General features: G+C 40.2%; 1 protein-coding gene across 4 annotated transcripts; it reads right to left on the bottom strand.

Moving 5' to 3' along the window:
• Positions 1-1,399: 1,399 nt before the first annotated feature.
• LOC116313862 (protein KIAA0100) lies at positions 1,400-22,556 on the bottom strand. 4 transcript variants are annotated; one of them, XM_031731683.2, is made up of 40 exons: positions 22,405-22,556; positions 21,732-21,868; positions 21,481-21,607; positions 21,281-21,330; positions 21,061-21,202; positions 20,860-20,978; positions 20,700-20,760; positions 20,440-20,626; positions 18,119-18,242; positions 17,886-18,010; positions 17,722-17,789; positions 17,501-17,637; positions 17,193-17,311; positions 15,903-16,096; positions 15,311-15,608; positions 14,201-14,406; positions 13,041-14,091; positions 12,756-12,947; positions 12,232-12,434; positions 11,655-11,773; positions 11,364-11,587; positions 10,259-10,449; positions 10,004-10,103; positions 9,700-9,899; positions 9,309-9,606; positions 9,066-9,223; positions 8,692-8,898; positions 7,318-7,417; positions 6,871-7,053; positions 6,657-6,778; positions 6,397-6,552; positions 5,832-5,953; positions 5,565-5,745; positions 5,285-5,371; positions 4,674-4,784; positions 4,461-4,596; positions 4,070-4,194; positions 3,884-3,985; positions 2,646-2,780; positions 1,400-2,559 (listed from the first exon to the last, which is right to left on the bottom strand). In XM_031731683.2, exons 2-40 carry the CDS (start codon positions 21,800-21,802, stop codon positions 2,374-2,376), a joined length of 6,717 nt encoding a protein of 2,238 aa, XP_031587543.2. In that variant the 5' UTR covers positions 21,803-21,868; positions 22,405-22,556; the 3' UTR covers positions 1,400-2,373. The 4 variants fall into 4 exon arrangements, with proteins under 4 accessions (XP_031587543.2, XP_039454257.1, XP_039454258.1 ...); XM_039598323.1 differs by having other exon boundaries at positions 2,374-2,559; positions 21,732-21,871; positions 22,405-22,548; XM_039598324.1 differs by lacking the exon at positions 22,405-22,556 and adding an exon at positions 22,141-22,282 and having other exon boundaries at positions 2,374-2,559.
• Between the last annotated feature and the right edge of the window lie 134 nt (positions 22,557-22,690).

The following is a 22,690-nucleotide window of genomic DNA, read 5'->3' on the forward strand; positions in this document are numbered from 1 at the left end:
TAATTAACTCTGATAACTATTTGGGAAACACTCCTTGGCCACTTTATTAGGCCCAACTGGTCGTTAATGCAATCTAATCAGCCAATCACGCGCCAGCAACTCAACACATCTACGCAAGTAGACGTGGTCAAGATGATCTACTGGTGAATCGAAATAATACATATATTTCTATTCAGTTGCAACTAAAATCAGTAATATTTAATAGTAATGAAAGTGTTTCTTCCACTCTCTGAACAACAGCAATATGTTTTGTAATACAGCCACATCATAATTATTAACAGCCGGCAGTATCAAAATTTGGCAAGGCAGGAAACCAACAAACACAGAAAAGTATCCGTAGAGACTATAACAAAAGACTAAATAAATAAATGAAAATAAAATCTGCAGGAAAGAAACATCTGTGTAGCCTTGGAGAGTTTGTGACTGAACACTGGAATAAGAAGGATGCATGACAGGAAGAACATCATCAGGACAGTAAAACAAGGAGGCGGCGCTGTGCTTTTGTGGGGGTGTTGTTGTTGTTTCTGGAAATGAATGATGAGCTGGCATCACGAACTCTGCACGACCTGTCCACAGTGTGCAGACTGAGGCGTTGTAATCATGCAGAATCGACTTAGTTTATGTTTAGATTTGAATGACGTAAAATACAGTGCGTTAGTGAGCTGAAAAATATTGATTTAAATAAAAGCTCAACTTTAAAGCCTCAAAATAACTAAAAAATAAAGCGCTTGGTTAGGTTTTTAGTTGGCATCACTAACTAGTGTTGGAGGTAAATGGGGTAGAAACATTTTGTAGCTCATAGATCACACATCCCCCCAAATATATATATATATATATATATATATATATATATATATATATATATATAATTAAACGACGATCTGAAGCTGATTTGAGCCACAGACTGCAGGTCAGAAGGAAGGTCTGTGTCCACTTGTGAGCTGATCAGTGCAGAAGAGACTTTCAAATGCCACTGCCTTCATCTTCTCTTACAATAACCCCATCTAGAGGTCGCTACACGTGACCACTCCGTATCTACAGCGTGTTAAAAGGTAAACAACTCCGATCTGCGCCTCATCATACTGACTCACCTTTCGGTTTTTACTGACTTCGCCGCCCATCGCATCCTCAGAAACCGACAGACCCAAATAATTCAATCAAAAACTAACTAAATAAAATATGTAAGACCACCACAAGTCCAGCGTCTCGCCTCGCGTCTGTTCTCACTGTCAGCGGTGCACAGTCGCGTCTCGGCCATGACACCCACGTGTTTGCGGGAAGAGCGCGATTCCGCTCCAGTTACAGCTGTCAGATCAGTGATCGATCAACAGACCAAACACACACACGAGCACACACACACTAATAACACTTATTTAGAGATAAGCTGACACAAACGGGCTATGATACGATCCTTTTAATTGAAATGTTCAGGGCTGATCAGAAATGTGACAAACATCAGGATTTAGCAACAATTCAACGGAAAACAACCGCGGTTACAAAAATATCAAAATACTTTGCATAAAAGTGCTTTAGTGTTCAAATTACAAAACACACTCAGCAGTTAGGTGCAACAGGCGTTCTTTTTTTTTGCCACAATACTGTCACACACCAAGTGCCACATTTTACCACACATCACCATGTTTTTGTTGCTCTGTTCCTGTCATATTGCACTGAGGTGAGGTACAGAAAAACAGTGAGCTGAGAGGAAGCAGGCCACCATTGAACAAGGAAAATATAAAATAGCATTTTATATGGAGATAAAGGCCTTCCTGTCAGCGACAGTCATACAGCCATGATCACTTTCTTTAGGCTTTAATTGATAAAACATATTCTATGATCAGATTTGTTTTTTGGTTTTAAACAAGTGACAGGTGCTTCAGTTAAGTGTCATTTCTTCAAGCAGAGCGGACCGTGTTCCTGAGCCAGCAGGAAGTAGCATGTCAGTCTGGGATTTTCAGAAGCAGAGGAAACAGTAACAGTGAAGTGCCAGCTACATACTGTAAACCTTCCTCGCTACATTCAGTGCAACCAAAGCAGTCGTTCTTTCCAAAGGTTGCAGTTTATAACACCAGAGTGAAGTTTTTAAATGGCACACAAATAAACAGAATCATTTATATTTGGTCAAAATGGCACTCCAGTTATCCCGGAGCTGCTTGAGATTCAAATCTAAGACACAACAGGAGTTAACTGAAAAAAAAAAAGAAGAAAAAAAGATAGATCAGCAGGCTCATGTGATACAGTAAGATATTTCCTAATATCCACTTGAAATATTTCATTGTGCCCCCTTTTTCATCTTGATTCACAAAGCCAGAGTGATGCTCTGTACTTTTTCCCTGCAGCTGCTGTAGAGGACTATCCACTCAATTCCAGGCGTCACTTATGTCGTCTGAAGATGCTCTTCTTGCCAGAGCTCTTGTCTGCAGTGCTGAGACCGATGAGGAGTCGTGCTTTCTCATCTTCTTCCTGCTGCTGTAGGCTGTTGTCCGCCTTCCCTTCAGACGCCTTCCCCCTCAAGTCTGAGCCCGAAGCTGGCTTCAGACGCAGTTTCTCTTTTATCATCTGAGCAGCAAGGAGCAAAAATGACAAGTTTAAAAATATCAAAGATCTGGCTGTCCTTTAACAAAGAGATAAGAATGTTAATGTACCTGCGCTACAAGTGCTTTTCGGCTGTCTCTTTTCACAGCCATGGCAAAGTCGAGCCACGTCCATGTATTGTTATGGTACTCCAAGCAAGGCAGAACCAGATTCAAGTCCTTCCAGTCGACACTGTTCTTTTCACCCTAAGAGAGACGGATATTTCACAGGCAAACACAAGATTAAAGGGGACCTGTTCTCTTAATGGATATTCATTGTCAGCATTTTAAATAATGATGTCAGTGTTTGTACAATTAATCCCTGTATGTAATATGACAAGGTTGGGCAGGTTGGGCATGCATGACATAAATGGTACTAAAGCTGAGCTTCAATTTTCTTATATCTATGTAAAAAAAAATTATGCTGGTTAAAGATTTGGTGAGTAAAATACAAGTTCTGTATTTTGTTTGTTTGCAAACTATGTAAAGAAAACATGGTATGTCTACTAACCACCTCTGGGTGTTAGTCGGATGCATTCATAGCTCAGTACAATCTTTTTTGAGCCACAGATTCCTTGAAGATTTACCTGTTCACTGTTTAAACTGGAACCAATCCAAACGTTACTCACACTCTACCTGTGAGCCAAAAGCTTTTAAAGATATCGTAGCTCTTGAATGATGCCACACAGATCTGGCTATGAGCCACCACCCATCTGCTGTTCAAACCTTGCGTTTGTAAGCAGCCTATCAGGGCAAAGTTGGCTTAAAAGGAGGATTGGCTTTAAGATGGTTTCAGACAGTTAATGAACTGAGGGCCAACCTAAGGCCCAGTGCAAGGTGAGACCCTCTGTGCTCATATGAGGACATCACATTTTGCCTTTTCGCCACTTTATTGATATTGAAAAGAATGAAGCATTTTTTTATGCTTTGTTAATGCTTTATTGTATTAAGCTGTGAAATAAACCTCTTCTCCTCATATGAGAAGTTACAGTTTTTTAAAAATTACTATCCAATTAAAGATGACAGTTTTTATATGTGTGATCCAACGATCTCAAACACAAGCTTGGGTCAGAGGAGGTTAAAAATTGGTTGTTTTGAATTGTGATCCTTTCTGAAAAACAGAAAGGATCTTTGCCTGGTGACAAAGTTGGTTATATTCTAATATCTAATATCTGACAGTTAAACAAATGCTTAGTTAAACATATTTTGTATGAAAGATTTTTGTTGATCTTTGCATTTAAACCAATAAATAAATGGGTACTGAATCTTACTGTAGAGGTATGTAGCAGCTGTTATGCACAGAAACCCACCTTATAGCTGACACAGAGAGGCACTTGGGGAATCTTGATGTAGATGAATGAGTTGTTCATTGCAGCTCGCTCTTTCATCTTATCGATGTCATCGACAGGATGCTGTGTGATTAAATATAAAGTCTACTTACTCTGCCCTAAAATAAAGTTCTGTACATTTTAGCACACATAAAACAGCATCTCTACCTCTGGAGCCTTCCTGAATGACCTTCTGACCCCAGCAGTGCGGTTCAGTCCCTGGGTGACACCTTTGCTGGGACCCATAGCACCCATGGTGTCCTCTGACGATGGCCGAGGTTTGACAGGGATACCTGTATCACAGACGATATTAGAATAAGCTCTCTGGCCTCTGAGTGACTCTACACTTTATACTCCCACTGAGTCTCACATCAAGGTCATATTCAAAGTGGCTGAGGCTCTACATAGAGCTCAGAGGGATGACATAACAGAAAAGCAACCTGACACTGCAAGTCTGGTAGAGAAAATGGAAACTATTGATCATTTAGTCAGTATAAATTTCAGGCTGATGATCACACAGAGTGCTACAGTCATATTACAGATGTTGATAAAAGCATACCAGTAGTAACCAGCCTAAATTTGTCTTCTTCATCTGTGACCTCCTCCTCTTCAACATTTCTTCCTGGGAAGAAAAACCCCATCATTCGTTTGAAGAACTGGTACATCAGCTGGATGGTGAGAGGCACCACATTCACCTGATGATGAAAACAAAATAGTGTTAGAAAAAACATTCAATCAAGCACCATAAAAGTGTTTCAGTCTTCATTCTCACCTCAAAGTGTTCCTTCACAGAGATTCCTCCCACAGGGGGGCGCACTTTGCTGAAAATCCGCAAAGCAAACTGGCGTCCAGACTGGCAGTTACTCTGTGGGCGAAGTACGACCTAAAAGAGACGAGAGAATTAGATTCAAACACATGCATGCATACAAGGACACACACACACACACACACACACACACACACACACAGCTCTACTGAGATTGAGTCTGAAAAAGACACAAACACCACGTTTTATTGATGAAATGAACACAGGAAGGAAGGCAGACACTGTAAGGTTGAGTGAACTTGTAATGGGTCAAACATGCGTCTATGACTCAGGTGCGCATGCACAATATGAAACTTCTCGCCACTGTACCAGCTGTATACATACCCTCAAACGCTGCACAGAGGAAACCAGGCACAAATAAGTTAGTTCTCAAATTGATGTCTGCCATGTATGTCACACTGTGCTTGGTTGTAAAGTGACACAGTGCAAAGTGGTTTGTAGAAGAGAGGACTGGCTAGTGTCAAAGCTTCAGCAACCAAAAAGCAAAGAAAATAAATGTAAAGCAAGTGAAAATAAGCTATTCAGCCTAATCTGAATATTCCTATAAAGTTATTTACCTTGTACGCTGCGTTCGGTAGCAGGTTGTTCATTGTGAACCACCCAAGCTCCAAAAGATGCTCTGCTGTATCATCAGACTTGTTCAGCTGCAGGGAGACATTTTTCAAAGTGGTTATCACTCAGTGATCTTATCAGCAGGAGAATATCAAATAACATCTGTTATCCTCTTATCCAGTTTTTAAAATGCAGTAAGGAACTAAAGACAGTGAATTTGTGGGCTATGGTGAGAGGCAGATGGATTGTCTCCAAACTCTGGATGGATTATCAGCATCTGCTCACCTTGCTGTACATGAATCTCTGCAGCTCCAGCTCAGCGATACCAAGCTGTCCGTCCTCTTCTGTCAAACACCAGCGGGCCTGTGCAAAGTAGATCTCTGTTCTCCTCACTACACTCACATCCTCGGGAGGTTTACGTAACTCCAGCTTATTTGCCCGCTGCAGCTGGAAATCCTTAAAACATCTGGAAAACAGATAAATGTTTGTTTGTTTTTTACATTTTTGCCATCTCTGCTCTATGCTGGATGCAAATCAGTGCTGACATAAGACCTGATGAGGATGTTGAGCTCTTCACTCTTCATCTGCATGTCATTCTTCTCCTGGTTCAGCTGGTGCTGCAGTCGTGCGTTAATCTCGTTCAGTTCATCACAACCCAGTTCCTCGGATTGCGCCTGCAAGATCAAGAAGAAACAAAGTGTTTCATTGACTTACCCAGGCACATGGTGCAAGCTGCTATAAAAATCCAGTGTTCGATTTACTCAGATATTGCGGTGTGCTTTGCTTTTAATGGGTTAAGCAGAGATGATTAGGAGTTCCACAGACCCAAACTTGAAGACACAACTGCTACTAACGTAATATTCTATGCAAAAAAACTGTTCACACTTCAATGTATAATGCATGCAATTTTACTAATGTGTAAAATTACCTCATGTGCTTAAAGATTAAGAGTACCAATTCAAGTTTATTGTTTGACTCTAACAGGACCTTTGGCATATGTAAAACAACTACACTGATGGTCACAAAGGACTAATTTTATGGACTTTGACACTTAAAAACACAGTCAGATGTGAGTAAGTTCTGGGCTTTTACATTTAACATTAAATTACACGCTTACCCTGATGTTTGAATAAATCTGTTTCTCAAGGCGTCTAATTTGAGCAAGGTGTTGCCTAACAGCCTCCTGAAGATGCAAGATGCTGCTGCGCTGCTCCTCGGGGTTACTGGAAATCTCCAGTTGGAAACGCACTCGCTGCTTTTTCTCACTGTGCTCCTACAGAAACACCACACAGAACACAAAAGAAACACAGTCAGCAAAAGCTGAAACATTTATTAGGGCATGTGAATTATGAGCTAGCTGTTGCGTCTCTAGCCCACCTTGCGTCTGGGCTCCACGTGTAAGAGCAGGTTGTTGACAATGTCCAGAATCATGGCATACTGAACTGGGTTAGTGGATATCTCAAGATCATGATGAATGAGAGTGAAGGTGTCCACAGCACCTGAAAAAAACAGCAAAATGAAAAATCACTCGCTTATTAGAAAATTAGCACTCATGTATAAAGATATGTGGTCTGTTGGTGGTCAAACATACCAGCCTGTTTCTTTAGCAGGTCTTCCTTTTCGTGGTTGTTCCTCAGCTCTGGAGGCTTAATCTGAGTGGCCAGCTCTGGGTTGATGTCATGACTGTAACTGATGTAGTGCATCCGGCAGCTACAGCGTGAGATTATACGCTGAACCTGCTGAGACTCGTTCACCTGTGCGGGCTGGTTCCAATCTGCAATCAACGATCAAACAATATTTAAATCAATCAATCAATCAATCACTGCAAATGACTTTTTAGCTGTGAACAAAAATATAAATATGCCAAAGACTTGACAATTGAAAGGTCTTTCTCATTGTATAAATTTAAACATCCATGCACTCAGTCATGTTTTTTTGTTATTTATTTTTATAGCTGTATTGACTGTGTGTTCAGTGTCCTGCAGTAAAGGCCAGACGTTATAATGAGGGAGACAATCTTGTGAAAATGGTGCCACACCTGTTGTGGTGCTAACCATTCCTCCCACAGCCTGGCCACTCTCCATCAGCTCCAGCACCGAGTCCAGGTTACGCTGCCGGTGCTCCTCAATGTTTTTCACCTAAAACAAACAAACAAACAAACAAACAAACAAACAAACAAAGACAAAACTCAAAGCTATGATGATAAAGCTGTTTAGTTAACAACAACAACAAACAGTTATTGTAAATGTTGCATAATACTGTGGTAATTTTTTCTCTGATAAAATGTTTATTCTATAAAACATCAAATATGTCAGTTACAGCCTTTCAAATTTCTTTATCCAGTCAGAAAAGATTGCCCTTTGTCAACTTTCTCACTATTTTGCTGGAAAAACAACTGAAATAACTTAAAATAAATCAGCTAATCAGTTACTTGTGTCATCTTTTTAAATACAGTGTCATAACAGTACAACTTCATGTCACTCAGAATGACCTGTCATTGGTTTTCATTTAGAAAGTGCAATATTTTAAAGTTTAACTGCAGACAACATCTGTAAACAACAGCTAAACCCTTAAACTTTTTGTAAGTGCCAAATAGAAATTTAATTCTTTAAAGAAAACATTTTCTTAAATGCAAAAAATATATAATCTCAAGTACAAAGTTTAAATAAAATAAGATCTATGCAATCTAAGACCTTTGTTCTCTTGGAAGGCTTTCTGGCATTAATAGGAGGCAAGCTTTTGTGCTGCTGAAAACAGCCTTTATGATTGTGTAGACATAATAATAATTCATTTCCCAACCTAACGACCCTTAGGTCACTGGCTTTAAGGGCCCGTGTACATATTGGCTTGTGAAAAAAGCTTTTATTGTTATATTTTCAAATAATGAAATGCAATATGCAATAATCCAATGCAGTATTAAATTAATGCAATATAATTAATAGAATATTTTATATTATTTCAGCCTTGAAATAAATATGGTCTAGTACAACCCATGCCCCCCTTTAAACTCACCCCTGTTTGCTGCAGGTATCCCCATGTAAAATAGGATAGCTGCTGTCAGCCTTCGGCAAGCTGTATATTTTATTCAGTCTGGTATCAGACTAGGTTATCAGTTCATCTCCATATCCTATTGCAACTTCTGGAGGCTTTCTGCAGATTTTTCACTGTATTAAACAAACAGCAGCAGTTGGAGCAAAGTTTGCTTTCCTAAAGAGATTTCTGTTGCAGGCCTTGCTCGTGTTTATATCGTTTATCAAATCAGTGCGCTACATAGCTGTGCATTAAACAAAACATTGAAGCAGAGAATCTGTGTCGAGAATCTTTTATAATCGAATTTTTCAAATTACTCGATGAATCTTTGCAGCCCTAATTCTACGACTGGGTTAGTTGATCCCGTGAGAGCTGAGCCTACCTCCAGCCACAACTGCCGGTCCTCTTGTTCAGATGGGTTGGGCTCCATGGTGGCAAAATACTGCATGCCATCCAGCAGACAGGTCCAGGTGGTCTTCTGCTTCAAGGTGTCGTTATACCAGGCAGGGTGATGCTCACACTGCAGCAGTTGAGCCTTTGCTGCAGACACCAGTACACAGCCGGCAGTCTCTGTGCCACGCAACATCATCTAAGTAACGCAAAGGATGATTGAAAGATAAACACCTGACAATCAATCTGCATCTATTAATCCAAATTTGACAGATTCGTTTTCTAGTAAAAATAGTGACAATCTACATGAATGTCAAATGACGGGTGAGGAAAAGTAGCAAATTATATAACTGCTGTTGCAGTTACCTGACAGTTGACCAACTCAATAAACCAGTTGCGGTTATATACATCATCAGTCTGACAGGCTGCAATGCCACACAGCTGGTCGCTGACACCTGAATCCTCCTCTGAAAACACCACAAACTTGTCTGTCTCCTCAATCAACTTCTGAAGCATCGATGTGCCTGAAAGATAAGTGGAAAAGCAATCAATTACTACATCTTAAAGCCTAAAACTGTTGCCTTTTTGTTAGTCAAGTGATTTCCTTACCTTCATTTTGACTTTTTTCTGATCGGTTGACAGAAGCAACAACTGGTATGGTAGGAGCTGTGGTGGGGGAGTAGGTGGTAGGAGAGCGTTTGAGCTTCTTTGTCTGCAGTTGTGTGTCGATTCTCAGACCTTTCAAAGCTTCAGTGGAGAGATTTCTTTTCAGTACAGATGCCTTTTTGTAGCCATCATATAGCCCAAAGGCTATGTTTCTGTTTGTAGTTGTCCAGGAAGCACGTAGATCCACCAGACGCAATTTGTGAGTATAAGAGGCATTTGTTTCATCCTTTGTGTTCACCTCCTGACAAAGAAGATACAGATAAGGATATTAATTATTCATGCAGTTGCAGTGAAAAATACATTTAAACTTCAGCCCTCAGGCTCTGGCTGCTACCTCCTCCATGCGGATGCTCTGTCGTTGGTAGCTAAGGGATGACAGGCTGAGCAGGTGAGTCTTGTTCACTTGAGTGTTGATCTGGTGGTCAGCAGTCTCATCCCAGGTGGAGGCCATCAGGTGGACTGTCACCTGTGAGAGCTCACTAACCATCTGAGTCACATTCCACTCAGAGATCAGCCTCCTCATCACAGTGCCAGCTGAGAAACCACACAAAGACACAAAAGCACACACATATAAACTAATAAAAAGTACTTTATGTGATGTTGTGCATCCGGCACATCTGTAAGTAAATTGCTTTTACCCTGTGGAATAAGTCTTTGTGTGCCCCGAGTGAAGACGTGGCCTTTGTTGCACTCCAGTTGGATACCTCTCTGCTGGGCAAAGGAGGCCCAATAATGCACCTAAAGGGTACACAATATATAAAATGTGCAATAATCAAGAAAAACACTAATATAATGAACAGTTACAAACTGAGGCATATTTGATGGGAAAAATGCCAACTTTCATCCTCAGACTGCTGCTGTAGCACACACTGAAAAAACAAAACAAAACCTACTTGTAGTTGTGGAAAGGCAGCTGTGTAGGACATCTGCTTGTAGTGCTGACCAAGCTTCTTGCGAACTGGCTTGAGGCTATGGAAGAGCTTGCCTCTGCAGATTGGCCGAGATACACTTGTCCATGTGGCCCAGAAATTTTGCATCCAGCGCAGTGTGCTGCTGTACAAGAGGATTCTGGGCTGATAAGCGTCTACGAAGAAAAAAAGAACAAAACCTTTAACTCACAACAGTAAAATAGATATAAAACACTGGTTTGTAAGTGTGGTAAATTTAGCTTGCATTAGGGCTGCACGATTTTGCATAAAATGAGAATCACGATTTTTTTGCTTAGAATTGAGATCACGATTCTCTCACGATTTTCTTTTCCAATATAAATATTTATTGCACTTATTAACTGCACATCAACTTCGTAACAGTTGAAACTGAACATAAAAACAATAAATAAACATAAAAACAATAAATGCCTCACATTTTGTGGTTGCCGCAAAATGTTGTACTGCTTGAAATTCCGTCTCCACCGTTGCTGGACACTGCACGTATAGAGCAGGTAGTGCAACAATAGAAAAATAGTTGCGGGACGGCACTGTGTAGCGTTTGTCTAGGGTGTTGATCATTTTCCTAAATCCCTCGTTTCGCACAGTGTTGATATATCTTTGGTCAGGTAATAAGTAATAGCCTCTGTAATTTCTTTGTGCCTGCGGGAGTTCGACGTGTATAGGGAAGTGCTGTATAAGGTTCCCATTATTGATGTTTGGGTGGTTGACCGGGACAAATTTTCTCCTGTCACTTTCTCGTCATCCCTGACGTGTTCTCCGTTGTTTTTTCCCTGCCAATTTGAGCATCACGGCACAGCTTCTGTATCACGTGGTATAAGGCTCCGCCCTTGTCATTTGTTGAGCAGGAAGAGGGAGCGCTTGTTTTCATGCAGATTACGTCCCGGATCAAAATGCGGTACAATCGTCGTCTTTTTTTCTTTCTTTTTTTAAATCGTTGTCATTTGGAAATGAGATCGCACATAAGTATGAATCAAGATCGCGATTTTCTAACGATTAATCGTGCAGCCCTAGCTTGCATAGAACGATGACTGAATACAGTTTGACAAACCTGCGCCACAATGCTGGTTAAGGTCCATGGTGATGGAGAGGTTGAGGTTCTCAGAGCGAAACGCTCTGTAAGAGTCATGAGGCTGTCCTGACGTCACGTCTCCAATGTTCTCCGCACAGCAGAGCATTACAGCGTGGTGGTCATGGGGATTGCCATGGCAAAGCCATTGGAGATCAAGGGTCATACACAGGTTGGGCAGGTGTAGAAAACAGATATCATCATACCTGGAAAAAGATACTTATTAATACTGAATGTTTCTCTGCAAACACTGCTTTTATTGCTTCCACTTACTTTGACGCGGTCCTGACATTTACATCCAAGTCTCCTTTAAAAACAAACTGGCCGGGGTTCCAGTCAAAGTTCAGCTTATTCCACTCCCAGTGCATATTTTCCGTGGTATTATAGGGATCCTGTAAGAATCACAACAAATGAACCTGTTACTAATTTTGCTTAGCACAGTGGGTCTCAGACATTTTCTAGCATGTTCTACCTCATCAGCCAAAAACGCCCCTCAGTTTTTATTAAAAATATAAAGAATCCAACATGAATAAACTTAAACAACACAGTGTAATATCATCAGAAAACTCTTGTTTTGTTTTCCCTAAAAAATATGTTATTCATCTTACTTTACTTTAGATTTATTTATAAAATACACCTTATATTTTTCCCAGGCTATCTGTGCCACAGCTTCAGTGGCTCCTGCCCCACAGTTTGGAAACAACTGGTTATCATGGCATTGTTAACACAAGTGTCAAAACATAAGAATTACTTTAAATAAAATGGTGAAAGCTGCCAAAAACATAATAAAAATAAACTGACATTAATAATATAACATAAACATAAATACTGAGAAAAAACAATGTTTTACCTCTGTAGCCAGCTGATGAAGATTGGCCTGATCAATGTCCATGACCCAGCGCCCGTGCAGAAGGAGACGACTTTTGTCCCACCAGGCCAGAAGAGGCGAGGGATCAGCTGTAGGTTTGGTCAGAAGGTCAACTGACTGGCCAATCAAAGTCCAGGCAGGGTCCCAACACGGCCCCCAAACAATAGTGTACAGAGAGATGTTGGCTGGCGAAAAAAGAGCATGTAACAGTTCCAGTGTGAAACATTCAATATAAATGAGTCAAAATCATTGAGTAGTTGTATACTTTAAAAAGAAAAGTGTACACTTTTCTTTTTAGAGGAGTTCTAGTTTTGCATGTGCAAGGACAAGGACACATTTCTCTCCTCATTTACTCCTGAAAATTCAGTCTTCTGCTTCATCAGTTTTAGTCTAAACAGTTGAACTTTTAAATCACTTATTGGTCATAGTCATGGGATTATAGCAGATACTTCTGCATACCTAGACAGGATTTTGGGAGATTGACCAACATTATACCCATAACTCACATTTGAAGTCATAGTAGAACTTGAGTGGTGGCATATTCCTGTGGACTGTTACATCTCCCCATGGTGGTCCAAGTGGGACAGTCTGTTTGCGTCGACCTCTCAGCTGTCCATCTTGCTCTGTGCCAATCAGACGTCCCGACAGCTCCCAGTCACGGATCTCAAACAGGTAGCGAGGGTAGTCTCGAATTCTCACTGGTACAAAGCAAAAGTAGTAAAACAATAAAAAAAAACTTTGAAAAAATCCTTTGTTTTTTGCCTTAAATGGGCATATAAAGTTGCTCTTACCCAAAAATGCAGCTAGTTTGAACTTGACTGCACGGCACCATTGGATGACCAGAGGGAGCCCATCTCTGGGGAAGGGACTGATCCCATCAATGTCCCTCAACTGTTCTCTCACCCTCTCAGGGCCATGAAGGGACTGATCAGCAATGGCGACAAGTTCTAAGTCTGAAACAGTCCAGGTCAGCAGCGACTTCCTCATCGGTGTATTTGCATAGAGGCGGCGTGAACGCTGGATGTAGATCTCTATATGCTTTTTCTCCAGTGAACTATACAGCTCTTCTATCTTTCTAGCCGGGAGAAGTTCTCCATGCTGTTTGCGGAGATCTGCCACCTTCTTATCCAGAAGCTGCAGACGCTTTGCACTCTCTTTACTTTCATCCTTCATCAGTTCATAGTTGTCTCGCAGCTTGATTTCAAAGACATCGTCCAGGAAGACAAATGAGAACTGGCTAATTTTGAAGATGAGGTCAGGCGGCAGACGTTGGGTTGCTGAGGTCTGGGTTGGGGAGTGATGGAGACTTTTTAGCCACTTCTGCACACTAATAGCTTTGTCAAATGTGTTTGAGAAATTGTACTGGTAGGGGAACTCCATAGATAGGGAAGGACATGTCAATACCCAGACACGGTTATGAGGAGTGGTGAGGAAGGGGAAAGTGTCTCTGTGCAGCTGCATTTCAGTCAGATCTGCATGTGTCTCCACATCTAGGCCATTAAAAGAGACTATATTGTTGCCATCAAAGTTGAAGATCACTGAGGGAGAGCGCATATGCATAGAACTGCCTTGCTTTGAGAGAGAGAGTGCATCCATGTGCAGCAGAATGTAGTTCTGATCAGTAACATGAGCAGTTAAACGAGTACAGCCCAGTTCAACACGCAAACACAGGCCTCTACTCTGACCTGAGGCAGCTTCAGTGTTCACTGGTTTAACTGGCTTTTCCTCTGCTTTCTCTCCACACAGCATTAACCAACACGCCTGACCTTCAGTCATGTGCTGATATAGGACCATGTGGTCTGGTGGCGTCCATTCAACAGTAAGATCCTCTTCACATTGAACCTAATTAAAGAAATCAACATATTAATACACTCTGAAATAAACACTGCTATCATGGTGAGATGGAAATTTATTTAGTCCACATAAATTCAATTCAACAAAATGTGGTTACCTGTATAGTGTGGGTGGTGATGTGGTACCACAGCGTTAATGTGGTGAGTTTTACTATAGGGTTGATGGTTTGAGAGGCAGGACAACATACTTCCATGTTCTCTGTGACTGACTTGATCACAGACAAGCTGACCCCCTCCAGAGACACCCTGGAGCTCTCAGCAGAGGTCAGGACTTTAACAGTGTCCATCCGCAGAGCTACAGCTCCTACACAGGAAACACGTAAAGAAGAGATGATACAGACAAAAATGGAAGCAAATCAAAAGAAGAAAACATTGAAGAGAAGAAAGTGGAGGTCTCTTTTGGAAGTATCCTGGGAGAGAGAGTAGAGGGAAAGCTACAACGCAAACGGTACAGGGTGGATTTGTACCTAGACCTCTACAACAGCACATGGACTGTCTGCTCAACCAAGTGAGCTATAGTAGCAGCCACATATTATCTTCACTAGGAAAGATTTCTCTCTCTCTCTCTCTCTTTTAATAAAGCAAGACATGTAACTGACAGAATGCATTCAGATTAATTTTGATTTTGAAAAAAGTTACAAATTTCCTCACAATTTACTAAAGCCAAAGGTTACATCAATCAAACACTAGCAAAACTAGCAAAACACAGTACAATTCCTAAATGTTGCAGTGTTGTGGGATTGCCTACCAACAGAGTAAAGAAACCTTTAGGTCTATATACTTTAAACTGAAAAACTAAGCATTTAATGTGACAAAAGTGGATGCCAGCAGAAATTTATGATGTCATTAAGTGCCGTTCACAGCTACAGAAGATTGCTAATGCATACCTAACATTCTCTTTCTAAAATTAACGAGACATAGTAGGGTTTAAATAGCAATTTCAGTTCATATTTGCAGTGGATGTGGTTTTAACTGTGAAAAGCAATACACCTTTTTCTTTACACATAAACAACTTCCTGTTTAGCATACATGTCCTAATATGATTTAAACTACTGCACAATTACCAGAGTGGTTGCTGAAAAAGTTTATCAATTGTATGTGATGATTTGTTTTATCGCCACAGAAGTTACATTTGGAATTAAAGCTGTAGAGCAACAGTCTTTTCAGTCAAACAGCTCTGTATTATACTAAAAATGCTCATTCCTTACCTGCCACATTAGAAAGCGTGAAGACATTAACGTCCTCTAGACAGCAGTCCACTTTAAAAAGCAGGTGTAGCTGTGAGGAGGGGATAGGTTTTATGGTGTCGTCATTACAAGGAGACAATGGAGTCACATCTGGGAGATGTGACTCTGGATGGCGAGGAAAACACATGAGAGACAGCAGGCGAGACAGACACAGTGCACAGGTCTCTGAAAGCTCCACTTGAAGCCCTTTCAGCCTGGACTCAATGTTCAGACTCAGAGGCTGGTTGCTTGACTTCATGTGGGGTCGGTTCAAACTCCCCTGGAGGGAGAAGAGATTAAAGAAGAAATCTTATGATGATTTTACTAGTAAAAATTCAGTTTAACTTGAAACCATGTGTTCTTATTTTTGCATTGCACATATAATCTAGAGTTGGACAAATTGGAAGATTTCCCAAGTTTAAACTGTAAAAAAAAATATTAGTCACAAGTCACTTCAAAGAAGGTTGCTGATAAGAACTTAAGCTTTAGCTATGAACAATAAAGTGGAAAAAATAATATAAAGCATCAATATAGAAAGATACAAATGTTTGTAAAGGTTTGTTTGCAGTCCTACCTGCAGGCTGAGTGAGTCTAGGATTAGGGCTTCTCCCCATACATGTTTACCAGGAGGGTGGGGTGCCTGCTGGATATGAGACCCCTGACCCACTCTCCACCAGAAGTTGTCCAAGGACAGCGAGGCACGTTCGTGCACATTTTGGGACTCTTGATTCTCGCTCTCAACTTTAATGTCAAGGATATGCCGCAGTTCTGAAGAAACAAATGGCGTGCAGACAAAAACATAACTGTAATTTAAGCATAGACGGTATTAAAGATAAACACTGTCACAGTTTTGCTATTTTTTTTTTGTAAACACAGAGCGAGATGTGGGTTTGACCTTGTAACTGAGAACACTGGCTAATGAACAGTGAATCACAAATTATTAGCCAACAAGAATGTCTATGATAATCTTTCAACTCTAACAAATACCACCATTTAGAAAATAATGGTCATGTTTTATTTGATATGACCTGAAACTATGTGCCCATAAAGAGATAAGGAAAAAGTTTACTGATGTCAGAAAGCAAGTTTTCTAAGTGGTCCCCTGGTGGCCATTAAAAAGAACTCATTTAGCCACATTTAAGCACTAGCCTCACTTTTCACACCACGTCTTTTGTACTTTTCAATTTAAGTCACTCTGAATAAAAGGAGACCTCTTTCTAGCGTCATTGCTTGAAGTAGAAAAAGTTAATGAGTAACATTTAAAAGGGCCCTGTGGAAAAACATTATCTAATCTTTGCATGTTTGAAAGAGGTTTGCCTAATAGTTACCCAGAGAACAAAGTTATGAAGGAAAATGTGTTTCAAGAATAGAGGAGACGTGTACATAATAAAGTAGAAACAAAGTGTAAGTAAAGTAAAGCTTTTCACAATGTGTTAACAGGTAAACCCTCATTCAGATCAATAAGATCATACACACCTGCCTCTCTGGCTTTGTATGTGCAAATTCAGTAATATAGGTGAATCTTTAAACCAGAGCATCAGTGACGTAGTAGCTCATCCAGCTTACAGTACGTCACAATTCACAGGTTACTGCCCATTAAAAGACAGATGTGAACTTGTACATGGTTTGGTGATCATTAGGTGGTTGCTGTGTGTACCTTTGAACAAAATGTGACTAGTACTGTAGGAGTAGTGATTTTTGTGAATTGTGAACAGATGGATGGAGACTTTGCAATGGTACAATCACTCCTGAGCTAAAAAATAAATAAAATAAATAAATAAAAATATTCCTATATAACTTTTTTGCATCTGTAACCTTTGTGAACATAATGCACTTTTCACATGACTGTATGTACAACGAGTACCTCCATGAGCAGAGAGGAAGCCCAGAGCAAAAGGTGTGGTGTCTCCCAGCTGAACAGACACATTGACGTTGGACACAGAGGTGGTGATCATCACGGGAGCATCCAGGTGAGGGAAGCGCCTGAGGAAAAGGAGGGTGGGCAAATAATCTAATGGACTACACCGCACAAGGTAAGGTAATGGACAAAAACAATAGAGAATGAGTGATTGAGTGATGCACAAACAGGGATAATGAAGAGAAGATGGTGAAAGGTGTTAAGAAGATTTTAATAGCAGAAATCCAGCAAACTACAAGTCTTTTACAACTTGCCTTTTTCTGTGTGCTTCCTTCCTGTGGAATAGCTGTTCCCATGGAAATAGATTTAGCCAATGGGAGAACTCCTGGTGACGGTAGTGAATGATGCAAGTGTTGACCACGACTGACCCTGAGATGTCAATTGATGTAACCTAAATTCACAGAGACATGAGGGAGAAAGTCTGAGTAACTGATTTACAAAACCATGCAATGTAGCCTTAAAGCATTTCCCTCACCTGCAGGGTTGTCTTGATTGTGTTCACACAAAGAATTCTTTGCCTACTTTGAGACAGCAGAAGTCCATCTGCCAGCAGAAAAAAAAAAAAGAGTGTGTTATTCATGACTTCTTCCTCCTTCCTACTCTCTCTGCAATAAGTCTGGCACCCAGCTGTCCACTTACCCTCGAGAAGGAGCTCCAAGCTGCTCTGGGGAAAGCTCAGTTCAGGAGTGAAGCTTTTAAGAGGAAGCTGCTCGTTGTCACGTCCGTAACAGACCTTTAAAGACTTTAGAGTCCAGTTCAGGTGTCTGTAGAGGTAAGAAAATAGGGTCATAAAATATCTGAAACAACAGATCATTTAAAAGAGTAAAGTGATGCAAAACTGTGATCACACTAGATGTAAAACGGTGACTCACCGTTTCTGGCTGTGCATCGACAGGGTTATGTTTGTGTTATCAAATTCCACATTGACCTTGTGAGGAATCAGCTGATGAAAGCGTTCCACAGTCTCAGTCTGAATAAATTCATCATTTTCACTCTCTAAAAGGAAATAGTATTATAGTATATAAATTAGAGTGTTATGTAAAGTATTATCAAAATATCAAGCCTATCAAGCTGGCACTCAAGTTTTAAAAATCTATGACATAGTTAGAAAGACAAAATTAGCACTTCTTCAATAATAAAATGCAGGTGTTGACTTTCTGACATTGTGCATATTCCACGGGATTTCAAATATTCTGTAACATACATGTTGTTTAGGATTACACTTAATATTATAACTGTTAGTATGGAGGTGGATTCTTAATGATGCAACTGATTTTGTATAAGAATGCAGAGCAACCTGGGATTATACTGAGAAGTTAAATCACTAACAGCACAACTTTAATGCATTATTTTCTACTAATCTATAAATATGTTTCTTATACAAATACATACTAAAGTTACGTGTCATTTCCTCTTTTTTTGCTCGTGAGAATGTTAGTAGTTATTTATATGGACAGAACTACCAGCCTCGACTGTATGTGCAATGTTTAAGTTCTGTTTTTAACTGCAAACTATTTTTAACATATGATTCAATGGCCTAACAGACCTGTGCATATATAAAGAAATGTAAGAAAAAAAATCATCTTACTTTAAATGCTTTTCAAACATTTTCTCCAGTTTTTGTAATGACTGTATAACTTAAATGTGTCCTACTTTCACTGTGTTGGTAAAACTTCTTTATCATTAAGGACATTTCAAACACTCACAGAGGCCAGTGAGGAGCTATGATATGACCTTGATTGCATTTTCTGGTTGGTTAGCAGAACAGCTAAAAATATCACAGATGATGGAAAACGTCCAGGCATTTTAGAACACGCAAAAGATCAAATGCAAATGCAAAGGCAGAGAAAAACAACAAGTAGGGCAGTACAGAGTGAAGGTCCTGTGGATGTACAACAGCCAAGACACTGCTCTTTATTCATCTAACACCGGACGATACTAAGTGCGGGATAGACAGTTTTAAAATGTGATTTTCATAAGGGTTCTTCCCCCCAATTCAATAAATATATCATAAAAAAAAGATTATTAAAACTTTACCATCTGTGATGGTACAACTATGAATGCAAAACAGTACAACAAATCAGACTTGAAAAATAGAATGAAATAAACTGAAAGTTAACTGCAGTGGTTGGATAAAACTGTCCTGTGCGAAAGTCTTGGGTCATTCATAATTTCTTTATATTTTGGTAGGAAATGGGAAATAGACAGAGTGATTTATTGAAACATGTTAAAACATGCGTGGAAATGCAATACATAAAGAAAAAACAGAGTCTGTACAAATGTATTGAGCTTGAAGGTCAATATTTGGTATAACCACCATTATTCTTCGACACAGCTTGAACACTTAGGGAAGCTTTCTAGTAATTTCTTTCAGTAGTCTTTAGAAATACTTCTCCAGGCTTCTGGAAGGACATTAAACACTCTTCTTTGGACACTGGCTGTTTTGTTCTCTGTCAAGATGATACTATAATACTATTAAGGTCTGGAGACACGGGGGATATGCCTTTCTGTCTGTCCAGACTGTTCATCAGTTGTAGGTAGTTTTTTTTTTAGGCTACACACTTTTTAATTCGCCCTCCACCTGTCCAGTTTCATCAGATGTTTTTTTAAGGACACACTGCGCACCATGCAAAGATATTCATTGTATTTGGCTAATAACTGTCTAGGAATCACCTTGTTAGTGCAAAAATACTGTTTTATGTTTGCCAAACTGTGTCATGTTTGGCATTTTTTGTAGACTTAAAAAAAGGGAACACAAATAAAGCGCCTAAAGATACAATTTAAAACTGATTCTTTGCTAAGTTGTCTGTTATGTGTAGACACAACACTGGTTCATCCCTTTTTTTAAAAATGATCAATGTTAAGGGGCTTAACAGCAAAAAACATTCCTCTGAAAATGGTCATGTACAAGGACTGGACTGAAAATGAGGGAACAAGCAGCCAATGTCCATTAAAAAAACTTTACAAGATGTTCAGAAAGCCTGGAGAAGTACTGTTCATGACCACTTTGAAAAATTACAACAAAGTCTCACTCCTTGGAAGCAACATATAAAGAAATGAGAGGTGGTTCAAGATTTTTGCACAGTACTATAGATTACAATTTGGAGAAAAGAAGGAATGCAAATGAATGTGATGGATAAACATTAAGACTTACAAATCATAGCCTCCATTTCAGAGGTCAAACGTTACTCACCAAATGCACCACGATCTTTCTCTTTGTGGGAAACTGCTGGAAGCTGGAGTTGACTGAGGAACAGCCCCTCGTGCAGCTCTGCCATTAGAGTCCTCACACTCAGGGACAGACAACCTGGTTTCATCTCTGGTAGCCTCACATCTCCAGATAGCAACAGGCTAAGTGCCACTTCAGCCAAACATATGTCCTAAAATGGAAAGCACATCATTTACAAACATTCAACCACCTGTTTCTATTTCAGTGACAGTTACTCCACTCACCAGTTCACTGCTTTTGAGCACTTTACTGCTTAGCTGTCCAACCGAGAAGTCCCATGCCAACCTGTGAATAAATGTTTTAACATGGATTACTTTTTGGATCAATTAATTAATACAAACTATTGATTCAGTCACATCAGTTATGAACCAAAATAAATAATACCTTTTACTCTGGTGGTCAAGTAACAAGGTGATACCTGCAATAGTCATGTGCCATAGAGACTCTGACAGTGCTAGGTTTAGTACCATCACATTGATGGAGCTGATGTGGAATGACAGCAGCTGGAAATACAAAACAGGAAGTGAGATACTGTGTACAAATGAGCATAAAAAAGAAATGTTAACTTATCGCCAGCCTTCATACTTGTGACAAGAATTGAAGCATTTTGGGGCTGAGAGAAATCTTCGCTGACTTTTTTCCATGGCTCTGCTTTGCCAAAGGTTTCAGTGGTGCTTGCAAGTCAAAGCGGACTCTGGTTTCTCCAACACACAACGCCAGGTATCGCCTGAAACACGACTTATTCTATTATTTGCTGCTAATTGTTTTATCTCAGACTATCTGGGCAACACATTAAGCTACTTACGGTAAATCCTGGTTTAGAAGTTTACTTGAAATCCATATGCTGTCAATTTCCTGCCATTGACAGAATTACAGCAAGATGAAAAATACATTTAATATATGGTGAAGTACACAAACTCAGTCGGAAGTGAACCACTGACATGGGAGTGGTTGTTTAGCATGTGCTGACTACATAAATGTCATGTAAACAAAAACGTGTCCTACCAAAGTATGCTGGGGGTGAAACTGGATACTGACTCCTTGGACAGAAAACAGTCCTACTGATTTAATCTTTAGCTCAGCATTGAGGACAGTTTGGAAGAATCGCACAGCCAGGGTACATATGAGCCACCTAGAATATCAAGAAAATGTGCTTCTTTAAATGAGGAGAGCAAGGAAAGATCTGTTAAGCCGTGCTTGCAGGTTAAACCATGCCAATGATCGCTGTACTGTAGAAATTTTCACACATTTCTCACCTGAAAATGGCACACAGCACACCAATAGCCAGCAGAAAGATTAAAAAGACAGATATCAGCAGGAGAGACATTGTGTCTCTAGTTGTTCACACCCAAATCTTGGGACATGGGTCTGGCTGCTCCTTATCTTCTCTCAGCTGCTGTCAAAGAGGAAGAGATGTACTTAAACACAACATCCAGGTCCTACTGATAGGTGACACCGACTGCTTGCAAACAGTTTCTATAACTGTAATTAGCCGGGGAAACACTTCCTATACAAGTTAACAACCGTTCGTTGTGGAAAACGTTAACAGCTAGCCTCATAGAGCTAACAACGCTAATTAACTACAGTGTAATTACAAACCGACCACGAAACAGCACCTAGCTAAACTTTATCGCGCAGCTAACAGTGTAAAAAACAAACCTCTACCTAAACTTGTTTCCCGTTACCTAGCCGCCAGTGAGAAACACTCACTGCCAAACAGCAGCAGCATTAGCCCAAAGTAAACCCAGCACTAAACAGTTAACGAAATTCGCCGCCGCGTCATCCAAAAATCTCAAGCAAATCTGGGCTAGCACTGTAGCACGCTAACGCTACAGCTAACTTAGCGGAACTGCCGGTTGGCACTCTTTTTTGCGCCTGTTGGTCGTCTTTGGTCTTTTTTGGCTTCACTCTCTTACAAAACTCACTTACCCTGACATATTCACAACACCGAGCTGTCGCAGCGCAGCGTAACGCTGGAGACAGAGCAGTTTCATATGACAGTTGACTGAGAGCTTAATAAACACTGTTCTCCGGTTCGCCCTGCTCAGCTGGCAGCTCGGTGGAGCGCAGTGGTGGGAGCGGAGCTGGGGATCGGCCAGTAACGCTGTCTAAGCAAGTATTAATCTTTAACTAAACAGTCACACATTATTCAGCGGTTCATATCAACTTTAAACTAATTCATAAACAAGCAAGAAAATAAAATGCACAATAAACA

Source organism: Oreochromis aureus, linkage group 14 (genome assembly GCF_013358895.1).
Source record: "Oreochromis aureus strain Israel breed Guangdong linkage group 14, ZZ_aureus, whole genome shotgun sequence".
Lineage (NCBI taxonomy): Eukaryota > Metazoa > Chordata > Actinopteri > Cichliformes > Cichlidae > Oreochromis > Oreochromis aureus.

Excerpts from the sequence above, each read along its gene's own strand:
- LOC116313862 (XM_031731683.2), bottom strand. The coding sequence starts at position 21,802 with ATGTCTCTCCTGCTGATATCTGTCTTTTTAATCTTTCTGCTGGCTATT. Across the intron at positions 21,203-21,280 it reads CTTCTAAACCAGGATTTACC|GCGATACCTGGCGTTGTGTG; the intron begins GTAAGTAGCTTA and ends GTCGTGTTTCAG. Across the intron at positions 5,372-5,564 it reads AGAGATTCATGTACAGCAAG|CTGAACAAGTCTGATGATAC; the intron begins GTGAGCAGATGC and ends GTCTCCCTGCAG.